The sequence below is a fragment of the Raphanus sativus genome, chromosome 9 (genome assembly GCF_000801105.2).
Source record: "Raphanus sativus cultivar WK10039 chromosome 9, ASM80110v3, whole genome shotgun sequence".
In the NCBI taxonomy this organism is placed as follows: domain Eukaryota; kingdom Viridiplantae; phylum Streptophyta; class Magnoliopsida; order Brassicales; family Brassicaceae; genus Raphanus; species Raphanus sativus.
The window spans coordinates 34,644,001-34,665,167 of NC_079519.1; the positions used below are offsets into that span (position 1 = coordinate 34,644,001).

A 21,167-nucleotide genomic window follows, 5' to 3' on the forward strand; every position below is an offset into this window, starting at 1 on the left:
TAGTATACTCCAAGTTCCATGTGCAGTCATTATTGTTTCCTTCCAAAATCTAACTACATCATTTTTCAGTCAGTCATTTTGTTACTGTTTAGACTTTAGATCCAAATTTTAACTTTTACAACAAAAAAACACTGTTACTATTTAAAATACAGCTTCCAATTTAAAATAAATTGACGTATCTTTTCCCCAAAATTTAATTTCTTTGTTTTTCTTTTTTTGTAACTTAGGCTTTCAAAATTTAATTTCTTTACTTCACCAAAAAACCGACGGCTGATCCATAAATACAAAAAAAAACGATCCAATCTGGTAAGTTGAAAGAAATGATCACATTATAAGTAGTAGAAGAAAGCAATAAAAACAAAATTAATAGGTCACTTGATATTAATTAACAATCGCAATAATTATCTTAGTGGCCCCCTCCTCCACTCGATGACTGACTAAACCATTCATTACATAACAAGCACATAACTCACCCCTTCCGTCATCATCTCTCCATTTCCTGAATCTCAAGAGTCAAGATGCACACCAATGCAGCAGACTCAGAGGTGACAAGCCTCTCTGCTTCATCGCCCACTAGATCTCCCCGTCGACCAGCCTACTTCGTGCAATCTCCTTCGCGTGACTCGCACGATGGAGAGAAAACCACAACATCGTTCCACTCGACTCCCGTCCTCAGCCCGATGGGATCTCCTCCGCACTCTCACTCCTCCTCCAGCCGCTTCTCCAAGATCAACGGCTCCAAGCGCAAACCGCTCGGTGGAGACAGGAAGTTCGCAATGATCGAAGAGGAAGGTTTGCTCCATGATGGTGACAGAGAAGATAAAGGTTTGCCTCGTCGTTGCTATGTCTTAGCATTCGTTGTTGGATTCTCCTTGCTCTTCGCTTTCTTCTCTTTGATCCTTTATGCAGCTGCTAAGCCTCAGAAGCCTAAGATCTTAGTCAAGGTTGTTAGTGAATCTTTGTTTATTTAAATAACTCAGATCGGATCCTAGATCCAAAAACCGGACTTGTGTGCTTAATTAAATCTGTGAATCGAATTGTAGAGTATAACATTTGAGGAACTTAAGGTCCAAGCTGGACAAGATGCGGGAGGTATAGGAACCGACATGATCACGATGAACGCGACTTTGAGAATGATGTACCGTAACACGGGGACATTCTTTGGTGTTCATGTTACTTCTTCTCCCATCGATCTGAGTTTCTCTCAGATCACTATTGGTTCTGGAACTGTAAGTTCAAAAAATCTTAAACTTCTTTAACATTTGTCTGAATTCATGTTCATTAATCTTAAACTTCTTTAACATTTGTCTGAATTCATGTTCATTAATGTTAACTGTTGCTGTCATCAGATGATTTTAGGTTGGATATTAATTTTTGGTTTCTTCAGTTTTAGAAAAAAAATGATTAAACCAACTTTTTCCGGTTCAAGTTGGAAATATTCGGTTCCGTTTTGGTTTTTTGTTTGTCTTAGATCAATGTTGTCGGTTGATAATTGCTAATATCACATGCATTAGTCAGGAATGCACATTCTTTTAATAATGTTTTATTATTGAGAAAACAATCTAAAATAACTCAAAATATTAAGAATAGCTAAAATACCACAACTGAAATAAAGTTCGGTTGTCACTTTTTGACTTAAATCTTCTTTTTTTGTGATTGCAGATTAAGAAATTTTACCAATCAAGAAAAAGCCAAAGAACAGTGATAGTAAATATGATTGGAGACAAGACTCCTCTCTACGGAAGTGGTTCTACCTTAGTGCCACCACCACCTCCTGCACCGATTCCAATAAAGAGCAGCAAGAAGAAGAAAGGACCCATCGTGATCGTCGAGCCACCGGCACCTCCTGCTCCCGTGCCGATGAGGTTAAACTTCACCGTTAAATCTCATGCTTACGTGTTGGGAAAATTGGTTCATCCCAAGTTCTACAAGAGAATCGTGTGTTTGATTAACTTCGAACACAAGAAACTCAATAAACACATTGCACTCACGAACAACTGCACCGTCACTTCTGTTTGACAATAAAGACAACCCTTGACAGTGCAAGAATCGTATTGAGCAACGTGTCAAAATTATTGTCGGTGGGTTTAATATGTTCTTTAATTTATGTGAGTGGACTACGATCAATGGAGAATATTTTTGTCAATGATGCAGTGAATGAGAAAGATTCACATTTTTAATTTATTCTTTTTTATTATCATCAATTTATTCTTTCTTGAATCCTAAATATCGACCTTATTTTCTTATTCTACTATATAAAAATAATGTGGCAAGGTATATATGTGAAATTTTGAATTTTCATATATTTTAACAAGTTAAATCCTTTGATTTTTGGATTCATATTATATCTTCATATTTGACATTTTATTATTCTAAAACTCAAAAAATTATAAGTTTATATTTATAGATAACTACTAACTTTTATATTTCATTTTAATATAGTTAATATATATTCTATACATATAAAGATGAATTTTTCTCTTTCTTCACTCTCATTTTCAGAGAGTGGAAAGTATATCTCTAACTTCTTGGTTAATTTCTGTTTTTTTTTAAATTAGTCTTAAATTATTATTTTTTTCATCTGTGAATTTGGTTGTTAATATGAATATATATACGTTAATAAATGTCTACTTGTAAATATCTATTCTTATCACCGACCTACTTGTATATATATAGCCTACAAAATTAGTGTAAGATATTATTGATCCGAGTTTAATTTTTTAAATTTCAAAATAAAAAAGGTTAGTGCAAGATATCAAGCTTCCAAACCATATGGGTATTTAAGCTATTCTTCTTTTAAATTATAGATATATGTGATTATATCATTAGTAAATCGAATAAGTGAGATCGATTATCTTACTAAATACTTGATTTGATTTTGTAAAAACCTTTATACAGTATATTAGTTTTATAACATTTGATTTTTAGTTATAAAAATTTATTCAGTTTCGTTTATGATTATATTTCTTATTTCTATATTTTATAAATTAATGGATAAAAATGAAATAGCTAGAAATAAATTTAAAATAAATATAAATAGTTTTAAATAAACAATTGTTCGCTCATGATAACAAAACAAATAACACAATGATAAATCATGTCGATCGGTTCAACGACATTAAATGAATAAAATAACTACTACCGATCAAACACGCAACATTGAAACGAATAACTTGTAGCAACATCAAATTGTTGTCGCTAATCCCAGACTTTGGTCGTTAACGCGATTGCCAAACGAACATGATCACATGTATTTCACCCAAGTGGAGGAACTAATTCCAGCTGATCAATATATGTCTCAAGCTGTATTATCTGGCCCAAAGAGAAAAAAGAAACTAAACCGGGATCTCAAAGAGAAAAAAAGAAACTAAACCGGGATCTAATTTAGCAAACTTCCCTTAATAGCGAGGATCGATAAAACAAATTTAATTTAATCATTTATCCCAAAAGAAACCTCTATTTGCAAACCAACCCCTTAATAATAATACTACCTCATTCTCTTTTAGGGCCGCTCTCACGCGAGTCGCCGCCTACACAAATAAACCTAAACCCTAGATCGCGATCGGAATCAACAGCTCCTCATCGGCGACACCTAATCCTCCCCGGTACTATTTCTTCTTCTTCTGATTAAACGGATCTGTTTAGATGATTCTCGTTCTATCCATCGATTTGATTGTTTCGTTTTTATCTCTCGCTTTGATTCTCGGATCTGTTCATTGATTCAATCATATATATTCCAGGTGACGATTTCGAAAGCATGGCGGAGCATTTAGCATCAATCTTCGGAACCGAAAAGGACAGAGTGAACTGCCCTTTCTACTTCAAGATCGGCGCGTGCCGTCACGGAGACCGATGCTCGCGTCTCCACAACCGTCCCACAATCTCCCCAACCCTCCTCCTCTCCAACATGTACCAGAGACCCGACATGATCACCCCCGGGGTGGACCCCCAGGGGCAGCCCCTGGACCCGAGCAAGATCCAGGCCCACTTCGAGGATTTCTACGAGGACATATTCGAGGAGCTCGACAAGTTCGGCGAGATGGAGAGCCTCAACGTCTGCGACAACCTCGCCGACCACATGATTGGCAACGTCTATGTTTTGTTCAAGGAGGAGGACCAGGCCGCCGCGGCCTTGAAGGCCCTGCAGGGGAGGTTCTATTCGGGCCGGCCCATTATCGCTGATTTCTCGCCCGTGACGGATTTTAGGGAGGCGACTTGCAGGCAGTATGAGGAGGATAACTGTAACCGCGGCGGGTATTGTAATTTTATGCACGTGAAGCAGATCTCGAGGGAGCTTAGGAGGAAGCTGTTTGGGAGGTATCGGAGGTCGTACAGGCGTGGTGGGAGCAGGAGTAGGAGCAGGAGCAGGAGTGTGAGCCCGAGGCGCAAGAGGGAGCGAGGAGGGGATGTTAGGGAGAGGGAGCGTGACCGTGGTGACCGTCATGGGAATGGGGGAAGGAGCAGTGATAGGTCGGAGAGGCATGACAGGGATGGTGGTGGAAGGAGGAGACATGGTGGTGGTGGTAGCCCGAGACGGAGCAGAAGCCCTCCTGTTGTGAGAGAAGGTAGCGAGGAGAGGAGGGCGAGGATTGAGCAATGGAACCGTGAACGAGACGAGGGAGTTTAAAAGGTTTTATTGGCTGGATTTGATTATGTCTCGTAATGGATATTTTATTTGGTGTTTTTTGTTTTTAGAACTTGAGAGTGGCATGAGAACTGGCTTTCCTTAGATAAAGTAAGGTGAACTACTTTTTTTTCTTGTTTAGAAACTAGTTCGTGTCGTGTGGAATGGATCCTTTGGTAGTTTTGTTGTTCTTCTTCATTATTGTCCCTATTTAAGGTTTTCTTACAAGTTTTTAACATACTGTCATCTTGTAGAACTGTCCGAGAAATTTTGTTTCTAGGCAGTTTCATCAACTTTTATGTTCCAGTTCACTTGTTTGTTTTGGATAACATGCATAGTATAGTAACATCAATAATAGGCCTAACATAGCTTGACTGGTTTAGAGGTCATATTGTAGGTAATGCTTTGTTTAAGCTCAAGTGTTTAAGCGTCAGCAACGACATATTGTACGTACTGTTTTGTTTCAACTCAAAATTCAAAGTGATTAAGCGGCAGCAAGACATCTTGAGGTACTAATACTGATGTATTATACCTTAGAGCACACTGAACTTTGTGTCATCTAGATTCAGCTTAAGCTAATCTGCAAAGATAATCCTCCAAACGCGCTGCATATATCAACAAATTCGTACAAATTTTTTGGTTACAGTTGTGAGACTTTTTTTCAGATTCTGAGAGTTTTGTACAGAAATTGTAAAACAACATGACTTAGATGTTTGACTCTTCTCCATAAACAACGCTTTCTCCTAATCAGCGATAAGAGAGGCAGATAAAACATGGGATTCGCTGAACTTGATCATCACAGAAAAAGAAAAACAACCTGACTTAGATGTTTGACTCTTCTCCATAAACAACGCTTTCTCATATGCTTATACACTGATGCTGTTTGGAACGCCTCATCTGAGTGTGCAAAGCTTGGCTTTCGGTGACTTCGCCTTTTATAGCGGAAACCTTGGTTTTGCGAAAAATCATAATTTCTGTCTTTAATTGTGGAAAAGATTTCCTAATCAACCTAATCAATAATCATTGCAGGAATTTGGAAATAGCAGGAATCTTAAAAGACATCTATCTTCTATCCCAACCTTTTGGCTTTATCTGGTTTAATTTTATTCCAAGAACATCAAATGTTTTAGTCGTGGAAAAGATTTCCTCTTTATTTTCTCTGAATCTCAGGTTCTAATCAACCTAATCAATAATCATTGCAGGAATTTGAAAATAGCAGGAATCTTAAAAGACATCTATCTTCTATCCCAACCTTTTGGCTTTATCTGGTTTAATTTTATTCCAAGAACATCAAATGTTTTAGCTGATTCCATAGCCAAACAGGCATTGAACCTTATAACTCTTTAATCATGAATGAAAAGTTTGAGCTTACACAAAAAAGAAAATAGGCGGAGTTAAAGACTAAAGAGGTTTATCACTCCCAAAACAAGAATTGTATATAGCTCTCTTCAAAGAATTATAATAAAATAAAAATAACATAAAGTCTAAATATATAGAATTTTCAGCAGTCACCACAATCACCGAGCTTCCGCTGTCACTACCTCCAGGTCCTCCACCACCACAACAATCATCTCCTCCACCTCCATCTTCTCTACCTTCTCCACCATCTTCTCCTCCTCCTCCTCCTCCTCCACACGGCGTTCATAAGCATGGACACGACTACCTCCGCCTCCACCACTACCACCGCCGGCTACGTTCCATGTCGAACAAACTGGCTCTGTAATCATCAGCACAAGGTAAATAACGAATAGAATAAAGTAAATAATACAAGGGTCGATCATATCTCTAAAATAGGAAACCAGGATAAGTTTGAGCAGAAGGAAAGAAATTAATAAGAACGCAGAATATGTTTGTTTTCTTTCATAACTAAGACAATCATATACCTTTTTTATAGTTGTTATCTATTTTCCTATATGACCTTGGATAAGATATTTAGGTAAATCTAAAGATGTTAAATAGGGCTAAAACAAAAAATAATCTCGAAAAATAATCCGAAAAAAAAAATTAACAGAAGCATGCTTAAGAACCGGGAGACTGAACCGGATGACTGAAACCAATGCCCATTGCCCACCAATACATGAGTCCTATCCCTTGCCTTACTGGCTTCAACATTAGGAATGGGGACCAGAGTGAGGCGAAGAGCTTGGTGGTGAGGGAAAACATAAGCAGGACCTGGCACTGGTCCCCAATCGAAGGTCTTAACCCTGAGGTAGCGATCAAGAAGAAGTATGACTTCATAAGACAGGAGATTGCAAGGATGACCATTCATCCTGAAACCGGTGTCAACCATACCCTTGAGGCGCAAGAAGGGTATTGTAATTGGAGTTGCCAAGGCTGTATCCACTGGTGGTGGGCGATGATGGTGCCTTACTGGTCAAAAGACGCCGACTCAAAGTGGAATGAGGAACTGTCCAAACAACCGAACCTGTCTGTTCAGGTCCTCACATCATTATGATTACCAGTCCATGAAAGCACACAAAGAGGTAGAGAAACAAGTATTGGTCGAAAGGGTTTTAATAAACCCAACATTTGATGCAAGTATTTCGTGAAATTAACAGTCACCTTTTGGGGTTTCTCGTTTTCATCTTTTAACAACAACAAAATAAACAAACAAACAAACTCGTGGTGGATGAGACAATCCATGACCTTTAGCTATCTGAACGTTTTGGATCGCTGACTTGTTCTTCTCCCTTCTGCTTCCGAGTGTAGAAGCTAACTATCTTGTTATCCAGTTTGTAGTATGCCTCCATTCTCTTCAATGGTTTCAAGCTCAAATCAATGAAGTGTACCTACAAGAGAGACCACACACACCTTGTGTTTAAAATGAGATACCACAAAAACAAAGAATGTGTTATAAATGGATCATACCTTGTAATCAAACGTCTGATTGGTCGATTTTAGACAGACGGCATCACAAGAAGGTGCGGAATCCAGTTCATTCCTCAATCGAAAACTGATCATAAGACTACAATCCTTAGCAGTTGCAGCAATCAGATAGTCCTTGACGATCTTCAAGCTTTCATCCAAAGGTAAACAGTGCAGAGACTCCTCCTCCTCCTCCAACGTTCCAGCTTCTTTACATATAGGACAAGGCTGGTTGATTATATTGTAATAACAATGAATCGCTCCTTCAGTGTCTAGCTTGTCCAGCTTCTGGACTTCAAGAAGCTTATCGAGCACTCCTGAATCATATACAGTATCCGACACTAGCTGCAGAAAGCCTTTTGTTCTAAGACCATCGCTTGTTTCAATGAAGCCTTTGAGTGCATCCTCAAAGGCGTGTGCAGTCTCGGGGCTGGTTCTTCCTGTGCTTTCACCAGAACCGCCTAATACCAGAGAACCGTTCAAGAAGACTCGGAAGTTGTTCTGTGGGATGGAGTATAAGGCGTTTACAGCTTCTGATACTCTTTCTCTGGATCCAGAGAAGAGATCAAGAGGATCATATTCGCTTACTTCAGATATCTGCAGTATAATGACATACTTATAAGACAAGAAAGTTCCACTGGCCGGATCTGAGATTTTGAGGGCCAAGACGGCTCGGCCCTGTTGTTAAGATACAAGTTCTGTGTTGTTTACCTCGTTGTGTTCCAACTTTAAGAGTTGGTGCATTTTGAAACGGCTGACGCTTCTTTTGAGTTTGTTTTCATCACTAATGAACCTTGAGGTTGGGAGAAATCCGCATTTGGGCTACTTCATGGAATCAAAGGACAGTGAGTTTAGGTCAAAAGGACCGTAATGAAAAGGACTTTTATCAAAGAAAGAAGAGTACCTTTATTTCAACACTTAAGCAGTCACCACCACCACTAGTAGCCCCTGGCACATATAGTTTTAAGAATGATTTAATAATCAAGGACGAGCACAACTTTCTGATGATAATTTGGTTTTACCTTGAGAGAAAAGGGAATGATCATTCAAAATAAGAGCAGAGTCATGACTAGTATCAACATTAGCAGCATTGACACGCCACGGGGGACGCTGCTTAGTAACTTTCTTATCAACAGACTCAAGAAACTCCTTGGTCACAGAAACGCGTACCTGCAACAATACTCATCAGCTTTTTCTTTTACTAAACAAAAAATCCTGATAAGAGCAAAAAAAAGAAGGAGTTGTTAACTTACTCCGGGGTCTATATGTTTAGGACCCAAGAGTGGGATGATCACATCTTTAACGTATCTTTGTTCAACGACTTCCTTGTTTGGCGATGAAATGAGCTCCTTGTGTTCCCTCCACAGAAGCTGCTCATTGCTTGTTAAAACAGACGCAACACCGTTCGGAGTCTTGTTTGCTTTAGGAGCCTTCTGAATGCGAATCACTTTCCCCACCTAAAAGATTCGTCCACAAGAACAACTTTTAAATCACAAATCACAATCAAAAGCACAAAATTCAAATAATAATATTAATCGAAAAGTATATACAGTAATAATAAGATTTAGTAACGTTTACACTACTAGACCAAAGACATGATTCTGAATCTTTGACTCAAATAGAAGAAAAGGAGAAAACACTAAAAATAGAATCTGAAGAAAGAAAAAAAACAAATAAAAATCAAAATTTGGTCAGACAGTACGATCGAAGAAGGAAGATAGAAAGAAGAAGGGACTAACGAAAAGAGGAGAGGAGGCAGCGTAGGCGAGGACGAGATTGGCACCTCCTTCGCCTCTGTAGATCCAATCGGATGCATCTTTCTCCTCCAGAATCATCTTTCTTGCAAATTCTAAAAGGAATGAGAACAAAGATGGATCGATCAAATCGAGGCTTCCTTCCTTGTCTTCTTTGTTTGTTGTGGAGGAGGAGGAGGGACTACATCAAACTCTGTGGGGGCTCTCTCTTTATTTGGCGTGGGGTTTGCACAGAGTCAAATCGAAGCTGACCTGTGACGGACAGACAGTAGCGTATTTGTTCCTATTCTCTGTCTACGTGGAGAGGGTAAGCTCCACCTGTTAGTGTCGTACTTTTTATTCTTTCTATTGTTTTTTTTTTGTTAATTCAACTTTTAGAAAACTTTAATATATATAAAACTGGATCGACAATATATTTCTTTTACGAAAACTATCATATATCATCGTACCTCTCAAACTATACCATTCATCTATATATTCCTAAATATAAAGTTTCATCTTTATTTCTTTTTATGTAAAAAAAGATGGTTTTATCTTTTGTTAGAAATCCAAGAATCTCTATAATATTATTTGAAGAGTTAATATTACTTTTAGAATGTATCGATTATATTTGTATGCAATTTTGTACCTATCATCACTTTATTTTTATAATTTTATTTGTGATAATTAACATATTCCAAATAACCAAGTACTATAAAATTAACATAGTTATGGGTTATTTACAAATAGTCAATTCATAAATATATATATGCACATCTAAGATGAAAACCAAACTAATGCAATGAATACAATAAATATGATTTGTTTGAATTAGATTAGAAATAATTATATTTGAATTTATGGAAATATGTAACACAATATACCCACAAATGAATAACTAAACCAATCCAATTAATTTTATACAAAGTAAAACATTAAATAAAAATAATGTATTCTCATTTATTCTCAACATTTTAATAAATAAATATGAAATTCTCAAATAATACTACACATATATTAACCAACTATTACAATTAAGATGTAACTTTGAACTAATCAACACTATTAAATTATACATAATCCTACTAAAATATATACACAAATTTAAGGCAAAAATCAAACTATATGAAAATAAAAAAAAAGTTAATCAAAATTTTAATCGGTATAACAAAATATTTTAGTTAAATCATAAAAAGTAAATGTTATCTAATATATCCAAATAATAATCAAACAGTCGAGATATTATATATCCAAAATTATAATCTAACTAAAATAACACAATGTTATTTAAAAAACCATGCATATTAATTACAATATAAATAACAGAATAATTAAAAAAATTAATAAACTATCGTAATTTAAATAAAATATTATAATATATTTAGTTTATAAATATTTATATTCGTGCATGAGCACGTTATAAATAGTTTTCTAGCACGAATTGAACTTTGGTGAATTTATTTAAACTCACAACAATAAATAGAAGCATAGAAAGTAGTTAACTTTACGGTAAACTTACCATCACGAGAATCCTCATCAGCATCGTCGAGATATTATTCTTCGTTTTGGATGTTCTTCATCTTTTGATCTTCCTAAGAAGTTCTCAAAATAAATTTATAAACTAACATTGAGAGTACTCCTGTTAAAATTGAATCTCAGTAAAGAACAACTTTGCTATTGTACTTTATCTTCTTGTTCGAGTGTCTTCTTTCGCTTGAACATGATAATGTTTCCCATGAGTTTTGAATAAATCGAGAATCCACCAGAAATCAGAAGGAAAATTGAGACTATTACAGTTTTCCATATTGACTATCTTGATCTAATAGTTCAAAGATTATCTGTTGTTTTGTTCTTTCTTATCAAACCGTCACAAGATGGTGGGAAAAATGGGTCCGTGGTGTTAAAGCCAGTGTAAATGAGGATGATTGAATGCATCTTATGACGGTTATGCCGTTGTCTATTCAGAGCAGAGGTCTGGAAGATCAGTGGACAGTACGGCGGAGACATCGTCTTAAAAAAACATGAAGCAGAAGTTTGTCGAGTTAAAAACTCGTACATCTTGGACTTAATTTTGATATACCTATGCTTGTCCATTTGTGAAATCTTGGGCAGCCTGTCGAAACCCAACCCACGAAGAAACTTACCAAAAAACTCAAATTGTGAAGTAATTCTTAAATAATGCCATATGTCAACGAAAATGATGATCAATGTTGAGATGAAGAGAAGAAACCAACTTTATTAATATATATATATATATGGATAGATGAGTCTGATTTTTTTTGGTTTTATGGATTGCAGTTTGGTGCTGAGACTAGAGTACCTGTGAAGAACACGCATGTGTATGCATTTTCTGAGTATGAAAGCGGTTTGGGAAGCTACAAGGACTTAAGGGGGACCCAACAGCAGTATAAGAGAATGGGGCAAGGTTCACCATACGGTGTAGGAGTGAAGTTGGGTTGGTAACAGCTGAGTATGCTGTAGATCACAACAATGGAACTGGTGCTCTGTTCTTCCGGTTTGGAGAGAGGTGTTAAGTAATGACAGGTAACTTCATGTAACCCACTTTAGCCTTTCTGCATTTTTTTCTCCTTTTCGTGGATCTTAATTCCTTCTTTTCCTTTCAAATAATAGCCTAATGTTAACTGTTCTTTTGTTTAAACCTTTTCTTATTCAGTATGTTTATCAAAAAAACAAGAACAAAGAAATAGGATACATGCATCAAAAAGCCAAAAAAGCTTTTGAATAACATATTTAAACCATTAAAATATGATTGACACACTTTAACAGAAATCAATGAAGTCCACACCAAAAATATGTTGAATTTTGACAATAACTTGTTTTGCATTTTTAACAATCAAATTGTTTTTCCACACGACAAATTGATTGTTTACGCTATAAAAATTTTCTAGAAAGATATATTTTTTTATTGGATCCGTTCCCAGAGACCCTTTCAAATGAGTATATCTTTGATTATAAAAACTAGGAAAATAAAATATTCCTATAAATTTTGGAAAACCAATCAGATTGAAACCAAAATAATAGAAAGAAAAAAATATTTGAAGAAAAATCTTAGTATTATAAAAACCATCGACATGGGTGCTGCACAATTTTTATTTTATTTTATCCACTGATGCCTAGGGCAACCGCTCTATATCAACAATGTGACGTTGAAGTGTTTTGCTTGTGATGTTTGAGTTACGCAAAGAATCGTGAAAGAGTTTCTTATTTGAGATTGTGTTAAAGTAGGACCGGGCACAAGGCGAGTACTTGCTTTTTTGCGCGTACTTACTACTTGATTTGCTTTGAACGAGTAATAAAATTTTCGACTTATATTTGACTTGTTAAAAATGAGTATTTGCTATTTCGAATACTAATCAAAAATAAAATATTTGCAAATTACTTGTCCGTTCTATTACTTGTTATTTACGAATACTTGTTAATTATTTTTACGAGTTTTTTTGAGTATTTAAGAACTATTTACTGTATAAATAATATTCTATTAGAAATAGATATAAAAGTTTGTTTTGCTTATTCTTTACTTAAAATAACATATGAATACTTTAAAAGAAATATTTATTCATATTATAAAGAAAACAAATAAAAATATATAAATATTTTGATATATAAACATTACATAATTTTCATGATGACAAAAATCTTCTCTAAGAAAGTAACAGACAATAACAAGCTGTATGTAGCTAAATTTTTGATACTTGACAATATGACGACGAGTATTTAAAAATCAAGACGAATACGAAACAAGTAACAAGTATAAGAAGAGTAATGAATATTTTTGTCTAATACTAAATGCAAGTAAAAGAAAAAACAAATATGAACAATTATTTAGTAGATCATGTAACAAATATCAAGTAGTGGAACAAGTAACGTGGCAAGTATTAAAAATAATAATGATATTTGATACTTGACTCGGTTTTATAAATAATAAAAACTGTCGATTTCTTACTTGTCTTGATAATACCGAATATTTTAATTTTCAAGACGAATACAAATCAAATAACGAGTTTAAGGTGAGTAACGAATAATGATGTCCAATCCTAGTGTTAAAGTTGAACCCCTAAACTTTTTTGTTTTATTTTTTTAAATAAAAAAATGAAAAATCTGAGCCAAAAGTTTAGACGGATTTGACACAACATTTTCCTAATTGTCAAACTTTTTTTTGGGTAAACTTCTAATTGTCAAACTTTGCGATGAAAGGCGACATTTCAGAATATATACGACTAGTTCAACATATACTGCAAAACTGAAACTTCGACGAATAAAAAGTCGTATGGGTAGTTGATATAAATGAGAGAAATTATATTGGTCTCACGTCTACTTTGATCTTATATTTTTTAACGTCTGAAACAGGGGATAATGCCTCTAAAATATATATATTAAGAGGGAATTAAATTTGATCAAAGTGCTAAAAACAAACAACCACAAAGTCGGGTGTTAAAAGGAATCAAACATATTCTCAGTCTTGTTCATATTTTTCTTGGATTCAACTCCATCTTGTTGAGATGGTAGATGCCATTATGGGTTTTGTGGTGGGAAAGATGGGTAACTATCTCATCGAAGAAGCGTCCATTTTGATGGGAATCAAAGACGAACTAGAGGAGCTGAAGACAGAGTTGACCTGCATCAGAGGCTATCTAAAAGATGTTGAAGCTCGAGAAAGAGACGATGAAGTTTCAAAAGAATGGACAAAACTGGTTTTAGACATTGCTTATGATGTCGAAGACGTTCTGGACAGCTACAACCTGAAAGTCGAAAAAAGATCACAAAGACAAGGGCTGATGAGATTGACCAATAAAATAGGAGAAAAGATTGATGCGTACAGCATAGTTAGTGATATCAGAACCCTGAGGAGAAGAGTCTTGGATGTTACTCGCAAGAGGGAGACTTATGGCGTAGGCAACTTCAGTGAGCATCGAACAGGAGAAAGTAGTTCAAGTTTGGAGAAGGTGAGGAAGCTTCGGCGAGCTCGATCTGTTGATCAGGAAGAGCTCGTCGTTGGTTTGGAAGATGAATTTAAGTTTCTTTTGGCAAAGCTTCTTGATGATGATGATGATGATGATGATGGGGATCAGAATAGATATATGATATCCATATTTGGCATGGGAGGTCTAGGAAAGACTGCTCTAGCCAGGAAGCTTTATAACTCTGACAAAGTCAAGACAAGGTATGCTTACCGCGCGTGGACCTCTGTTTCCCAAGAATACAAGACTGGAGAGATGCTTCTGAGAATCATAAGATCTTTAGGAGTGTCTTCGGGGGAAGAGTTGGAAAAGATCAAGATTCTTGGGGAGGAGGAGTTAGAAGTTTACCTTCACGGTCTTCTACAAGGGAAAAGATATCTGCTGGTAGTAGATGATATTTGGGAGAGAGAAGCGTGGGAGAGTCTGAAGAGAGCGCTGCCTAGCAACCATAAAGGAAACAGAGTTATCATTACTACGCGTATCAGAGATGTTGCTGAAGGCGTGGACCAGAGAGTCTATGCGCATGAGCTAAGGTTCTTGACGTTTAAAGAAAGCTGGGAACTATTCGAGCAGAGAGCATTCAGGAATATGCAACGGGTCGATGAAGATCTTAAGAGAATCGGCAAACAAATGGTTAAGAAATGCCGTGGATTACCGCTAGCTATAGTTGTTCTCGCTGGGCTTATGTCTAGGAAGAGGCCAAACGAGTGGAATGAGGTGTGTGCCAGTTTATGGCGACGCCTAAAGGATGACTCCATTCACGTCTCCACTGTGTTTGATCTAAGCTTCAAAGAGCTGCATCACGAGTTAAAACTCTGCTTTCTCTACCTTAGCGTCTTCCCGGAGGACTATGAGATCGAGATAGAGAAGTTGATACACTTACTTGTAGCGGAAGGGTTTGTACAAGAAGATGGAGAGATGACGATGGAAGATGTGGCTGGGTACTATCTCGAGGAGCTGATAGACAGAAGCCTAGTGGAGGCAGTCAGAACAGAGAGAGGAAGAGCGAAGTCTTGTAGAGTTCATGATCTTCTGAGAGACGTGGCCCTCAAGAAAGCTAAAGAGGTAAACTTTGTACATATTTATAACGACCAACAACAGTCTTGTACTACTTGTACAAGGGAAGTCGTTCATCATCATATTGACCCATACACGTGCGTGACACGTGTGAACAAAAGGATGCGATCCTTCTTGTTCTTCGGAGAAAGAAACAGAACACTATGGAGTTCTGTCAAACCCATTACCTTGAAACTAGAGCTACTTCGAGTGCTTCATCTCGAAGGGCTTCAGTTACGAGATGTAATCGGAGAGTTAATCCACTTGAGATACCTTGGGATCACTGATAGTTTCAACAGACGTTTGCCAGACTTTATCTCCAGCTTGCGGTTTCTCCAGACACTCGATGCGTCGAGAAATGACTCCTTCAGGAAACTCACAGATCTCCGTAGGCTCACATCAGTGAGGCATATCAAGGGAAGATTCGTTGGAGATTTGCTAATAGGAGACGCAGTTAACCTTCAAACGTTGACGTCTATCTCCTCGTATAGCTGGATCAAACTGAAACACGAGTTGCTCATAAATCTTCGAGAGTTGGAGATCTACGACTCCATGTGGGTAAATCAGACAAGCGTTCCTTTGGACTTGTCTTCCTTCTCTAAACTGACAAAACTTCGTGTCCTAACGCTTAAGGTGCCCACCTTCAAGTTATCTTCGGAAACAGAAGAAGCAGTTAGATTCCAAACCCTAGTCAAGTTGTCTCTGCGTTGCGACATAAGGAAACTTCCCAAAGACATGGATTCTATATTTCCTAGTCTTGAGTCTCTAAGGCTTGTCGGTTTACAACTCGAGGAAGACCCAATGCATGCATTAAAGAAACTTCAGAGACTGGAAGATGTAATCTTGGATTCTTGTCATTACTCAGGAGAAAAGATGAGGATCGGAGAACAAGGTTTTGGTCGGCTAAGGAAACTTGTGTTTTACATCGAGGGATTAGATGAGTTACAGATAGAAGACGAGGCTATGCCCAGTTTAGTGGAGCTTAAACTGAGAACCAGAGGACGGCAAATGAAGCTGATGATCCCAGATCGTTTGCGGGCGGTTCTTGATCCTCCATATATCAAATCTCCCCCCGATTGTAGAGAGATACTAAGAATATGTGATTAAGTGATCCATTTGCAAAACTAAAGATGGACTACAGAATGTGGAACAATATAATGGTTATGTTGATTTTATCTTTGAATTGTATATGTGTGTCGTTCTAAAGTTTGTGTGTGTGTGTGTGTGTGTGTGTGTTTATGTACGAGAAGAGGTGTCTTGATCATTTGACATACCAAAATATCCAATAAACTCATTTCCTTCTTGATGCACTACATGATCTATTCAGAAAGTTGTTTTAAAAATTTCAAAATATATCACCTACGAAAAATCTAAACTTTTATTATATGATGAATATGCTTTTTTAATTTATTATAATAATATAAAATTAAACAAAAATGATGAAGGATGCAAAAATTGTTACCAAATCTTTATTATTCAAAATTATTAATTGTAATATATTTTAATTTATATAAGGTATATTTGTAGATTTTGTTAAGGAAATAAAAAATATATTTTTGTACATTAATAATTATTTTATGATTAGTTTAATTAAAACTATATTGTATGTTTACATGTACCAACTTAATTCTATAGTGGTGACTTGTGTTATAGGTAAAAATTTGTAATGTTTGTTTTTAATATATAAGGGATTTTATTTTATTTTTTATATATTTGCAGAAATGGATATATTTTTAGTGATGACTTGTGTTATAGATTTTTTAAAATGACATTCTACATTAATATAACTTTACATTAAATCTAATTTTTTACTTTTTTAATAATCAATAAAAAAATTAAAAATCATTCTCATTTAATTAATTATACATTAAATAATTATATTAGTCAATTATACAAATTTTTTTATCTCCACCAAAAATATCAAAACGATACGAATATTATTCGGAGAGAGTATAAAAGTTAGACTGCAATTCTTGTCGCTTTCTTACCAACCAAGCAACCCCGAGCCAACACACTTTTTTTTTCCAACACACATTTCATCCGCAGGTCATACCGAAAAAAAGTTTAAAACCAAACTTACCAGTTTGCTACGTACCACACTACCAGTCCTTAGCCAACCAACGTTCTCCACGTGCTTTGCTGGTTGGTACTCACGAGACGGCAGCTTCTTACTAGAAATTTTCAAGCTATGGTACGTCTATATATAATGTTATCATATAGCACGGAGATATTCAACGAAGCTACATAGTAAAATCATTGCAAAGCATAATCCATCTTTTCAACACACACAAAAATGGTCGCAGCTAACAAAGAGACTGTGTGCGTAACCGGCGCATCAGGATTCATCGGTTCATGGCTCGTGATGCGGCTACTGGAACGTGGTTACTTCGTCCGTGCCACTGTCCGCGACCCCGGTACATATCTATATCTCTTCTTAAAAACTCGTTCATTTACCCTAAGATTATGTTAATACGTATCACTTTGTGTGTTTAAGTAACTTACGAGAATTTGATCAAAAAAAAAAAGTAACTTACGAGTTTTCTTGGACTGTAAAGGAAATTTGAAGAAAGTGCAACATCTTCTTGATCTACCAAACGCGAAGACGCAACTCACTTTATGGAAAGCCGATTTATCTGACGAAGGAAGCTACGATGACGCCATAAACGGATGCGACGGCGTTTTCCACATCGCAACTCCCATGGATTTTGAATCCAAGGATCCCGAGGTGATCGAGTTATACTATAAACCTTTTAATCTTTTCATATCAACCCAACAAGATTTTGTTATAACTGAGTTTGTTTGAATCAGAACGAAGTGATAAAACCGACAGTGAACGGAGTGTTGGGGATAATGAAAGCATGTGATAAGGCAAAGACCGTACGAAGAATTGTGTTTACTTCGTCTGCTGGAACGGTTAATGTTGAGGAACACCAGAAAAATGTCTATGATGAAAACGATTGGAGTGATCTTGACTTTATCATGTCCAAGAAGATGACCGGATGGGTATCTATAAAAAATATATATAAACTATATGTCATTATATCAAATTAACCCGAGGTTGATCTTCTTCAAAGTAATTTATTTTTTGATAAAAAAATTTGTTGGCAGATGTATTTCATGTCGAAAACGTTAGCGGAGAAAGCAGCTTGGGATTACGCAAAGGAAAAAGGAATAGATTTCATTAGTATTATCCCGACATTGGTGATCGGTCCATTTATAACAACATCTATGCCGCCTAGTCTTATTACCGCGCTCTCTCCTATCACTCGTGAGTTCTAATCCCTCTTTTCTTAACTCAGAGGTTTCCGTACCTTAGGCTTCTATTTTCCCCTAGATTAGATGGACTAGAGCAGGTCAATTAGTCCATTCTACCTTTTATGTTCTATGCTAATTTGAAACTGTGAAAATGTTTTAGGTAACGAGGCACATTACTCCATCATAAGACAAGGACAGTATGTGCACTTGGACGACTTATGCAACGCTCATATATTCTTGTACGAACAAACTGTTGCCAAGGGACGTTATGTTTGTTCCTCTCACGATGCAACGATTCTTAGCATCTCAGAATTTATCAGGCAAAAATACCCAGAATATAACGTTCCTTCATCGTAAGATTTTTATCAATACCGGTTTAAGCTTGTTTTGCATATTAAATTAAATTAATTATTGCTGAATATGAACTCTTTTTGGAATAGGTTTGAAGGAGTGGATGAGAATCTGAAGAGCATTGCGTTCAGTTCCAAGAAGCTGATTGATATGGGATTTAACTTCAAGTATAGTCTCGAGGATATGTTGGTGGAATCAATTGAGACATGTCGTCAAAAGGGTTTTCTCCCTGTCTCTTTACCGGACCAATTGAAATCTGAGGACAAAGTTCCGGGTAGTGATGACAATATGGAAACTAAAACCGGATCTGCAGGTTTAACTGATCATGGCATGGTGGCTTGTAAGACGACCGAACCAGGGATGCCCCGCGAGAAAACAGATAGTCGCATGTCGGCACAGCAGATCTGTGCTTAGAAATTGAACCCGGTGTCTACTATGAATCTATTGTCTTATCGTTTATGAATGTGTGATTTGCTTTTGAGTGTTAAAAAAAAGGTGTGATTTTCTTTTGTTTTAATACGTATGAAAGTCTTGTGGACTGATTTATCCTATCTGATATTATCATGTGTGAGTGTGTAACAATATGAATCAATATTATCAAATTAAAACCATAATAGAAATGGCAGTGTACCATTATGAATCTAGATACATATGGATGGCATGGTACAGTTTCAGGGAAGTACACCTAGAAATCATGTCATAAAACAGAACAATTATACCCGAGCAATAAAATAAACATAGGTTCTATGGACGCTAGACCAATTCTGGCCTTTACTTGAAGCTACAAATCTTGAATATTTTGTTTGTCAAGCAATATAGGGGATTTTGTCTGTCACTAAAAATTTACAGGCACGTGAAACTCAATGTGATATGCAATGTATTATATCTGGGGAAGAGGAGTAATCAGTTAATCATGTCCTCTTTGAATGTAACTTAGACTCCCTATAACCTTGGAGTGCTTCCATTGTCTTTGACTCTTTGCTCTTGGCAAATATAAATTACTTGTTCCGAAGATTTCATAAAAGTGTGTCATCAGCTATTTTCATGGATAACATAGTATATTTAGAAGAATAAAAATGATAAATTTTTTAAGAACTCACAAGAGATTTTGCATATAGAGAAAATAGAGATTCGGGTATAGAGAAAATAGAGGAAACCTTGTGGGTTGAGGCACAACTAAATGATTTACCAATTCCAGAAGACAAGTATCATACTCAATCTTACAACGTATACAAGATATCCGATAATGTTATGTAAGATGTAGCTTGGAAAGAATATTTCCACAAGTTAAGGATGGTTTTCTAGCTCAAGAGACTCAACTAATAATACTATGGAAGCTATGAATATTAGACTAAACCTATCACTTTTACATAAAGAATGTGAAACTTTGATTTGGGGAATGTAATGCATGAAGATTATTCAGTTCTCTCAAAAGTAGTGTTTATAACAAACTGTTTTCAATTGATAAAGATGGTGTCTACACCGATGGAATGGCTGACTTTTTGACGGAGCGGAAGTATCCGTAGTAACCGATAGTGCTCAAGATATCGTTGAATTCTGAGAATGCCCGCTATCTTAGCCTTCTTAAATCTGTTGAATTCTTAGAGAATACCCAGAAATAAGGATTCAAGAGATTTAAGTTCTTAAAACCAAAACCCTAAATTTATATTAATCAATAGTTTAAAAGTTGTGTCACTCACAAACCTAAGAGATCACATTATATAGCAACACGAAAGCCCTAAACAAATAGAATAAAGGAAACCTAAACTTATATGAAAAAAGGAAATTAGAAAACCAAAGCCCGATAGAAATAGGATGCTACGCTGCATCAGGTCCCTCCCCCTTTGAGAGATTCGTCCACGAATCCGGACAGTAACGCATCATGAGGTCCAAATTTGAACAAATGTTTGATGTTAAAAACGTCAGCTGTATGCACACGCGGCAACGCAAGACTATAGGTGTTTGCATTGAACTTCTCAAGAATCTCCAGTGGTCCTATCTTCCTCGCCTTTAGCTTACCATAAGAGCCTTCAGACTCCGTGGCCTGCGCACTACTTCTTGTGAAGTCCGGAGCAATCCCAAGAGTGAATGGTCCCACTAGAAATGTAGTAGATTCGTGAACACGATAGGCCACACAAACGCTTTTCTTGACTTGCACCAGCTGTATGTTCCAATTGTTAATAGTCAATTCCCTGGAAAACACACGTGCACCGTTGTAGATGTTGGAGAAAACAAGGTTGAGTTTCCACAGAGCACATGAGAACATAGACTTTTCCTGAAAAACATGTTCACGAGTACGCAAGT

The 21,167-nt window shown here is 36.4% G+C and overlaps 5 protein-coding genes across 5 annotated transcripts; 4 read left to right on the plus strand and 1 right to left on the minus strand.

Moving 5' to 3' along the window:
• Positions 1 to 461: 461 nt before the first annotated feature.
• On the plus strand, positions 462 to 2,184 carry LOC108834698 (uncharacterized). The gene is made up of 3 exons (XM_018608023.2): positions 462 to 944; positions 1,044 to 1,229; positions 1,663 to 2,184. Exons 1-3 carry the CDS (start codon positions 519 to 521, stop codon positions 2,017 to 2,019), a joined length of 969 nt encoding a protein of 322 aa, XP_018463525.1. The 5' UTR covers positions 462 to 518; the 3' UTR covers positions 2,020 to 2,184.
• Positions 2,185 to 3,455: 1,271 nt separating this feature from the next.
• LOC108834699 (splicing factor U2af small subunit B) lies at positions 3,456 to 4,822 on the plus strand. Its single transcript, XM_018608024.2, has 2 exons — positions 3,456 to 3,605; positions 3,741 to 4,822. The coding sequence occupies exon 2, from the start codon at positions 3,758 to 3,760 to the stop codon at positions 4,625 to 4,627; it is 870 nt and encodes a 289-aa protein (XP_018463526.2). The 5' UTR covers positions 3,456 to 3,605; positions 3,741 to 3,757; the 3' UTR covers positions 4,628 to 4,822.
• Positions 4,823 to 7,152: 2,330 nt separating this feature from the next.
• On the minus strand, positions 7,153 to 9,514 carry LOC108823470 (inositol-pentakisphosphate 2-kinase). Its single transcript, XM_018596688.2, has 7 exons — positions 9,229 to 9,514; positions 8,743 to 8,946; positions 8,512 to 8,659; positions 8,394 to 8,437; positions 8,201 to 8,311; positions 7,493 to 8,086; positions 7,153 to 7,413 (listed from the first exon to the last, which is right to left on the minus strand). Exons 1-7 carry the CDS (start codon positions 9,322 to 9,324, stop codon positions 7,273 to 7,275), a joined length of 1,338 nt encoding a protein of 445 aa, XP_018452190.1. The 5' UTR covers positions 9,325 to 9,514; the 3' UTR covers positions 7,153 to 7,272.
• A 4,000-nt stretch (positions 9,515 to 13,514) lies between these two features.
• Positions 13,515 to 16,547, plus strand: LOC108827454 (putative disease resistance RPP13-like protein 3). The gene has a single exon (XM_018600854.2). It carries the CDS (start codon positions 13,743 to 13,745, stop codon positions 16,362 to 16,364), a length of 2,622 nt encoding a protein of 873 aa, XP_018456356.1. The 5' UTR covers positions 13,515 to 13,742; the 3' UTR covers positions 16,365 to 16,547.
• Positions 16,548 to 17,486: 939 nt separating this feature from the next.
• On the plus strand, positions 17,487 to 19,483 carry LOC108826061 (dihydroflavonol 4-reductase). The gene is made up of 6 exons (XM_018599434.2): positions 17,487 to 17,671; positions 17,813 to 17,982; positions 18,066 to 18,260; positions 18,366 to 18,525; positions 18,673 to 18,865; positions 18,953 to 19,483. The coding sequence occupies exons 1-6, from the start codon at positions 17,551 to 17,553 to the stop codon at positions 19,275 to 19,277; spliced, it is 1,164 nt and encodes a 387-aa protein (XP_018454936.1). The 5' UTR covers positions 17,487 to 17,550; the 3' UTR covers positions 19,278 to 19,483.
• Positions 19,484 to 21,167: the final 1,684 nt, after the last annotated feature.